Genomic DNA, 8,876 nt, shown 5'->3' with positions numbered 1-8,876 from the left:
ATGTAACGATATTGGAACAAAGAAGAAACTACCTGTTCCAGGAAAGCTGTATACACTGCAACTTACGGTTTGAACATATGATCTAAAGATCTACTGCTGAAGTCTTCCAGGTACCACAGAAACGTGTTTTGTACTTTCTGACTGTGCCAGCCATGCTGGGTAGTGTCTTGTGGATTCAGATCACTTCCCTGTAAAAATATGGATGCATGTTAAACTAACACTGGTGTAGGAGAGTCAAGTACCAGGCAACCATCCCTCTCCAAGGCTTGGCCATCCCATTCTCTGCTGGGAACACGCTCCTTGCTCAAGAGCCCCACTCCACAGCCCACTTGTGCCGGAGACCGCTTCAGGGAACCAAGGAGAAGCCGCTTTGTCCTTTCACAGCACAGCCACCAGCATGGCAGCATCCCACCCCTCTACTTACAGACCCTCCCCAGGCGCCTGGGGCTGCAGTTCAACTCTCCACCTTCACCTGCTGTTCAAAACATCCCAAAAAAAGCACTCAGCCCATCAACCTCACAGCCTAACAGTTAACAAAAGCCTTTCACGCGTTTTTTTTCAGCTTTCAACCAGCTTCTTAGTTAAAAAATAACCAAACTAGGCTGAACTGCAGGAGATATCCTCCCTGCCGGCTCCAGGCTCAGACAAGTCCCCCACTCCCAGTTCAGAGATCAGCCACACTGGCAGCAAACACTGTTACTATTTTTCACATTGAACAGGCCACAACATAAATAAATGGGTGCTTAAAGAAAATAAAAATCCAGTTCTACTTAAAAATGGTCTTTAATCCATACTGAGCAAGGTTGCCGTCTTCCCTCCCTGAAGGAGACTGCAAAATTAAATTACTGTTTGTGAAGCGCTCAGATATCACAGCAATAAGTACCCCAAAGCAGCCCATGGGGACACGAGTAATTTTGACTTGTGAGAGGGGATAGAAAAGCACACAGCCACACAACACAGAGGGATAAACAAAGTTAGCTAGTGAGCATCTTTCCCCTGTGCACTGATCCTGGAAAACACGAGCTGTGACCACAGAAAGACCACACTGTAACGTGGATATCCAAGAGGACCGAAGTAAAAAATAAGACAATTTTGTTGTGGCGTCCCCTGACGTCGAAGAACTTTCTGCAGCTTCCACAGAAGCATTTCAACTTGACCATGGAGCTTCCCAAAACGCCTCCTCTAGCCCGCAGGCAGCTCAGCCTCTCTCCTTCTGAAAGCTTTGCAAGCACACATGGCAGAGCGAGTTTTTCATGGGGCTGGTGGCCCATTCCCACAGAGATCAGCTGTGCTGACCAGTGACCACCTCTGCTGTGTTGACCAGTGACCACCGCAGCTGTAATAAGCAGCTCTCAGCTTCTCCAGGCTAGAAAGGTCGGACACAGTAGAGCAAACAGCAAGAGTCAGCCGCTTTCTCCTGTGAGGACCAACATCAACAGGTAGCGTTGTCACCTAATTCTCTGATGGGTGTCAGTGGCCATGTGACAGCAGGAGAGAGCCAGGATGCCTGGACAGCTTTTTACACTTGGCACAGATCCTTTCATCAACACCACTGCCACAAAGCATGCTCCTGCGCTGCTCCCAGTCCTAGCCTCCATCCCATTTATCCTCCTCCGCTCACCATCACTAATCTCTAATTTGACTTCCCAGTTCTACTTGGTGAACAGCAGATCTTTATCGGAGCTGCTAAAGAGCGCACTCACCCACGAGCATCACTTCCCCCAAGTTTCAAAACGCTCCCCACCACTCCCTGCAACAAAGGAGCAGCAAATTTCTCAGATAAGGCGGCTAAAGGGAAACGTGTCATTTTAAAATGACTAAGCAGCCTCCTTCCTGAGCCCTCGTCTCAGAAACAGATGAACAACTTAGGAATTACACTTGCCAGAAGTATTTGGTGAAGAGTTTTGGCCCAGTCTGGTGTGGGGATGAGATTACAGCAGACTGCAGACGGAGCGTATTAATGGAAAGTGCCGGCAAGCTGGCAAAGCTGTTAACAGCCCTTTCCGAAGGGCTCTGCGCTGAGCGCAGAGCCTCTGCTAACAGCAGGTGCACTGCTGAAAGTGGACAAGTTCCGTAAATCGGCCTCTACGCGAACAAAAAGCCCAAAGAAACCTCACACGGCACAGCACGCTCGCTGTCACCACTCCTGACAGGCACGGATTTCGGTGGGGCAGAAGCTCAGAGGGGTTGTAACAACACCCAAGAAAAAACAAGAAACAACTCCAGGATGTTTTCCCCAGGCTCCAGGCAGGGATCAGGGCATTTTACAGCATGGAAGCAGCACAACAAGAACAGGCGAGTCCTTCCAGCCATTGGGGTCCAGCAGGAGCCCCCCACTCACGATGTGCCAGGCACGCAGTGCCTGTGCCCATCAGCTGAACCGTGCTGTACGGAGCCCTGGCACACCGGCATCGCAGAGCCCTGGCACACCGGCGTGACTGCTCAGCACAGCTTGTACGGGACTCAGGACACTCCATCATGTGGTGGGGAAGTGCTGCTGGCTCCTGGGAAAGAGCAAGAGCAGGCTGCTGCCATGGGATTTATTAAACCAGCCCACAGGCTGCTCCTCAAGCCAGGGAAAAAGCTTGCTGCCAAGGAACTGCAGGCAAGGGAACCGCTCCAGGGCTGTACGATGATGGCGAGCTGTACGTTATTCTGCTCTACAGCAGGGATCACTCTCACGGGTGATCTAACTGGCAATTTTTCCACCAAGTGCTCACCAGCCTCCAAACTCACCAGGCACTGAGGGCACTTCATGCAAGCTGTTCCCTCAGCAGACACAGGAGACACCAGAACAGGGCAGATCATCTTCACTGTGCTCACAGACAGTCCCCAAACATGAGAAGTCACAAATAATTCACACCCCCAAAGCCTTTGACAGCTATCAGTAACGGCTTGAGGGATCTATGCCACAGTGTTTTCAAGAGAGGGATTTTTTGCGTTTGGGGGTCACAATGTTGCCCACCCACCACCTCTCAACACTCACGGATTGCTTGCTGGTCACCATACCCTTACCGGCTCCAGTTCAGAGGAGCTCTTCACAGATTTCAAAAGGAATTAAAATTTGATTGTCCCAGGCTGTTCACTAACGCACCTCAGAGTACAGACAAGAAATCACACAGAAGAGTCAAGCCTTCCCTGCCACGCTGTCCTACGAGCTCCTCTTGCCTGCTGGAAGCACAGACGTCAGCGTCAGAGCAGAAGCTCTCCCAGTACCCACTGGTCTTGGAGCTTTCATTCAAGTACACAGTTTTCTAAGCCTGTACTTGTTACGAGGTGCTACAGCATCTGTGAACTACAGCTAAACGCACTTCCACATGTTTGTTTCTGGGCACGAATCCTCTACTAGCTCTTAAGCTAAAACATCCAAAACCTGCACTCAAAATTTTGGCCCGCATAAGACCTAGCAAGCTCGCTGTTACTGGGCTTGCCTCAAAGCCAAGACACAGCCCTCTCCAAATATTTTAAGCCTCAACCAGCCATTTGAGAGTTCTCGGTCAAAGAGCCATTTTACATGTTTTAGCAGCAGGGAGAAAAGCGGTAAGACTCAGCCAGCACTAACCCCTGACGTAATGCTCTTCTACAGATCGCTTTGCTAAATGCACGGTTTGGTTTAGCGCTGCAGCCTGAAGATCTCTCCCATCCGGGGCCATCAAGTCAATGCCAGTCAGTTGTAAATTAAACAATCACAAAACCTGAATACCAATTTTGCAAACCGAAGCTTGAACATTTCCCCAGTTGAGGGGCTATTTTCGCCTCCGAGGCTTGCTGGGCACCCAAAGGTGACGGGAGTGTGGGAAGGAGAGATGAGGACTGGGGGGAGGAGGGGGCAGGCGTCATTTCCAGAGGAAGGTGGGAAGGGAAAGGAAACAACCTCTAGAACTGATGGGAATGGAAAGAGGTGGGAAAAGCAACCTGGAATTCCAACTGTGACTCAGCGAATCTAAGTGATGGAGCAAGGGGAAGGAGAGAGCAGACAAGAGTAGCGACAGCTACAAACCAGAATTAACCCCTGCCTCCCCACATATACGCTTGTGGTAGCAGGCACTGACAAGCTTCTGATAGCTGGCAGGTTACAGGAGCCTGTTGTTGAGCATCAGCTAAGAGACCCCGTCCTGCAGCCCCGCTGACGACAGCGCAGCAGCAGCAGCACTGCTTTGCATCAGTTTGAAACGCTGTCAACAGGAAAAGTAAGTTTTGAAACAAAACCCAGAGCTACACGCCACAGTTCAAACACAGCCAGGGAGGCACATGATGAAACACCCTGCAGGGACAGGGTGCACGTGGAGAAGGGGAGTATTTGCAGTGGTGGCTCCAGGTGATGCTTTACTGCTTCTCTCACTGCTGATGGCTGCAGGACCAGGGGGGTCCCAAAATTGTTAATTGTAAATCTCCTCGGGCAGGCTGATGCTTCTCTGCAGTTGCACATTGTGTTGAATGAGCACCCAAACCCAACCTAGCAACAAGGTGACACAGGGAAGAGCCCACCCCCAGTTTCACATGGTGTGGCTGCGGTGTGGCAGCAAGGGCTGCAGGACCTTGCTTTGATCTTCCAGGCTGGACCTCAGGTGTGCCCAGCGACACCCTCCTATATGGTCCTGCAGCACCACCAGTCATATCAACGTCGCCTGCTCACCTGCCAACACAACTCACAGACGTTTGGGGAAGGGTCTAGAGCACAAGTCTCATGAGGAGGCAGCTGAGGGAACTGGGGTTGTTTATCCTGGAGAGGAGGCAGCTCAGGGGGACCTTATCGCTCTCTAGAACTACCCGAAAGGAGGTTGTAAGCAGGTGGGGGTCAGTCTCTTCTCCCAGATAACAAGCAACGGGACAAAAGGAAATGGCCTCAAGTTACAGCAGGGGAGGTTCAGATTGCATATTAGGAAAAATTTCTTCACCAAAAGGGTGGTCAAGCACTGGAGCAGGCTGCCCATGCATGTGGAATCACCATCCCTGGAGGTGTTTAAAAAAAACCCACCAAACTCAAACGCTAGATGCCGTGCTTAGGGTCATTGTTTAGTAGTGGACTTGGCAGTCCTGGGTTAACGGCTGGACTCTTGTGATCTCAAAGGTCTTTTCCAACCTAGAAGATGGTTTAATCTGTCTAAGTATAGAATCATTTAACACAAACCATTACAGCCTTTCGTACTGTAGCTCACTGATTTACTTATTCCTCTTTGGGGAAGTACATTTGAATTCTGAGGTCAGAAGATGGTCTGGTCCAAGCTGCCCTTGTTCCCCACATGTAAAGGGCATCATTACAGGCAGCTGCTATAAACCCTGGGGGCCAAAGGAAGTCTGAAATGTGATCACAGCAGACTGCCTAAACAGAGGAATGAAGAGAGTTTTGTGATTAAAAAAAAAAACAACAAAAAAACCCCAAGAAAAACTACCACAATCAAAACCAAACCACGCACCAACCCGAGCCTGGATCGTACCTTCCAGTTCTAGGAGGGTGATGGACCCATCAGGAGCCTGGTCCCGCTATGGTCAACGCCAAGAGGAACATAAGGGCTGGCTGAGCCATGTCCTGCTTTCTCCTTTCACTGGGGGAACACAGGGCAGTGACAGAGGACCACAGCTCAGCAGGGAGGCTAAAGGCTCTGAAGCACACATCAATATTTGGCAAGGGAGGATGAGTCTTTTATTGACCAGTATCAGCAATCACCACATCTCACTTTTCAGAGCAGAACACGACAAAGAAGTTACAGGCAAGAGAGCTGAACTAATGCAACACTGTGGGATTAGATTAAAACTAACAGAGGGGAAACAAAAAAAAAAATTAAAAAAAAAAAAAAGACTACTTCTGAGAGCTTCGTATTTCGGTCAGTCACGTGGTGACCTCCGCATTTCCATGCTCAGGCATTAAAGTAGATCTACAAGTGCAATGTTTTCCGTAGCCCTACAGCCTGCCACTGGTAGGTAGCACGTGGAGAGTTCACAGGCAGGAGCTACCCCAAACATTGCCACTGCATTTTTGCAACTACGTCACTTGCCTGACAAGAGACTTGATCTTTCTAAACAAAATTGTTCTTCGTGGGGGCTAAGGTACTGCGAGGAGATGGAGACAGCAAGAACCACAAGGACAGCAGGGCAAATTAGTCATTTTCTCTCAAATGATAAGGAAATAAAAGTGAAGCAGGAAGAAAGCGGTACCTCTGTCAAAGGTCTCGGTCTTCTCTCTACAACAAATTCTGTGTGGCAGAGCTCACAGTAACTTGTGTTGGAGGAGGATAACCATTTTTCCAGGCAGCTCTTGTGCACGGTGCCCAGTGTTCCTGTGCAGTCACACGGGGAAAGCAGTCCCTCCCCATTTCCACCTTCATGACAGATTCGACAGATGGGACCATCACTAAAGAGGCAGACAAACAGAATGAAATCACGGTCAGAACAGGCAGAACGATACAGCCACATTGGAGAATGGGGTCTGAATCCCACCAAGCCCCAGAAGGGCACATGCACAGCAAGCAGCACCTGGCAGAATGTGCCAGGCACGCTGCAAGAGCCCAAAGCAGCAAGAAATCAGCCTCAGGAGAGTGTGGAGGTGCCCAGGAGCACTAGGTCAGTAAAATCTGGAAGTCGTGTTGATGAGCACCACAACACCCGAGAGAAGCTGGCACATCAGCCTCCTGGCCAGCTCAGCTGGCCACACAACGGCCTGCAGCATGTGTATTCCAGTCTCCAGCTCTGCTCCCAGCAGGCAGACGAGCTGACACTGGACCTGAAACCAACCCTGAAGTACTGACGCAAACCCAGAAGCCCAAAGCGAAGCCAGATGATCCACGGTAGCCATGGCATGCCCCCAGCCACCTGGAGCCACTCAAGAAGTTTGCAATCACAGTCACATTTATCAGATCACCTCACCCCTGCTCTGCATCCTGGGTTTAGCAGTAACTGCGTGGGGAACGGTGATATCTAATGACACAACTGCATTGACCCTGGAAGCCCAGCTCTCCAAGGACACAACATATTTCATGGCAAGCAGTCACCCAGGCTACGTTCCTGGCATACAAACCCTCTGCCCATCACAGTGCAGTAACTCGCTCAGCACCCTATCTGCACATCCCCATGCAGAGAACCGTTCCGCAGCATTTGTGCCTTGAACTGGCTGTAGAAATGCCTTGGTGTTTCAGAAACAACCACTTCTCACCCCCGCCTTGGCTAGAAATTTCAACCACAGAATCAAATCTCTTTGATCAGCTCCAGATCTGCTCTCTACAGACCTCACAGAACCAGAGAGACTTATCAAGGGAAGTATCAAACGCTTTCAGAGACGCTTGCAGCCTTCCCCACAGGGGACCTGCACTGCTGATCACACTCAGACCACCCATTTGCTTCCAAGAAGTTCCCTCACACCTCTAACTGTCACCACCGACTGTTAGCACTACTGCTCCAGCATCCAGCAACCGTTAGCTCAGCTGTAGCAGACAATATTCAGTGACAAGCATCCATCACAGCCTAAAGCAGGGGGTTTGTGGATCTACGTAAACTTAGAGCATCCAGTGTCCTCCTATAGCAAAGACTTTCTCTAGCTGCACAAAGAGCCAAGCCCTCTTCACTTGCCTGTTTTGTGTACTATCCCCTAAGTCTTGTCCTGTAGGAGACAAAGTTTTCCACATCCCCCAGATTTACAGACCTCTGTCATAGCCTGCTCAGTCACCTCTTCCACAAGCAGGAGCATCCTAGCCTATTCAGTCATGTCTTAGAAACACATCCACCTTTCTGATCACCATCACCACCCTTCCCTCTACCTCCTGCATTTCTAAAACATCCTTTCAGAGCTGCAGGGACCAGAGCTACAGTTTTCAAGATGTGAGCACACCAGGGATTTTTGCAGTGACTTCTGTTCTTCATTACTTTCCAAAATCTTCATATCTTATTTGCCTTTTGGTCACTGCTGCACATAACCGCCCATTTCCCTCCTCCTGCAAATACATACGTAAATCCCGGACCACTGTTCTTCATCTGCATCACCCCACACTGAACTGCAACCATTATTTCAGCCTGCAGCCATTTCCAATAACATTCAGTTCCCTAAATTCAGACATCTAGTGCCATTTTAGGTCCAAGGACATCCCAGTTGGCATCAAAAGGCATGGGTTTCCCAGAAGCTCTATGCCACGTCCGCCACCCCCATAATGAGGATGCCCTGGGCTCCCTGGGAAACCCGAAATAGCTCTAGACACCAGAGTTTGCTATTCTCAGAAATTCAGTACCCCTCTTCAGTGTTTGCCATGCATTGAGATCATTTAGAAATAAAATGCTGGGCAGCAGAAGCCCCATGCAGGGCTGCCCTCCCTGGACCATGCAAACGAGCCACTCACTAGCATCTCGCTTCTTTCCCACCTTCCAACCAGCCATTCCTTTCACACAACCACCATTCTCTTACATCCATAGTTGCACAGATTTGGGGGTAGGAGGGAGGACAAGAAAGGAACATCTTTATATCCAAACCCCTATTGCATGCCCTCTCCAGGTGAGCTGTATGGGCTATCACCTTTTCCCACATATTGCTGACAGTACAAAAACCAGACTGATCCCTTATCACAGCTCATGCACCACTGCTATTCTGACTTTTAAAAAACTCCGGACTGCAAAAGAAGTTTTTGGGGATTGCAACACAACAGGCAGAACAAGCAACATGTGCTCTTCAAAAGCAGTAGCGCCACTTCCATTAGTTTGCACAACCAGACAAAACAGAAAGCAAGACACGAAAATACAGTGCAAGGAAAAGGAGCGTACAGGGGAAAAACATCGGTGGTACGTGAAGGGAAGAGAAGAGCCAGCAAGAAAGTGTATGTCAGCTCACTAGAATAGAAGCAAGACTCCTCTGCTGGTGTACCACAGGAGATCTCTACCACTTTCAACCCAATGTT

The 8,876-nt window shown here is 49.7% G+C and overlaps 1 protein-coding gene across 4 annotated transcripts in view; it reads right to left on the bottom strand.

Annotated features, from left to right (window-relative positions):
* Nucleotides 1-8,876, bottom strand: part of MARCHF2 (membrane associated ring-CH-type finger 2) — a 37,802-nt gene that overhangs the window by 13,812 nt on the left and 15,114 nt on the right. For all 4 annotated transcript variants that reach the window (XM_055805059.1, XM_055805060.1, XM_055805061.1 and 1 more), the window contains exon 3: nucleotides 6,157-6,352. In XM_055805059.1, coding sequence (XP_055661034.1) covers nucleotides 6,157-6,352 — 196 coding nt within the window. The remainder of the gene's footprint in view (nucleotides 1-6,156; nucleotides 6,353-8,876) is intronic.

The sequence above is a fragment of the Falco peregrinus genome, chromosome 5, assembly GCF_023634155.1.
Source record: "Falco peregrinus isolate bFalPer1 chromosome 5, bFalPer1.pri, whole genome shotgun sequence".
Classification (NCBI taxonomy): Eukaryota; Metazoa; Chordata; class Aves; order Falconiformes; family Falconidae; genus Falco; species Falco peregrinus.
This window is presented reverse-complemented; position numbering and strand designations above follow the sequence as displayed.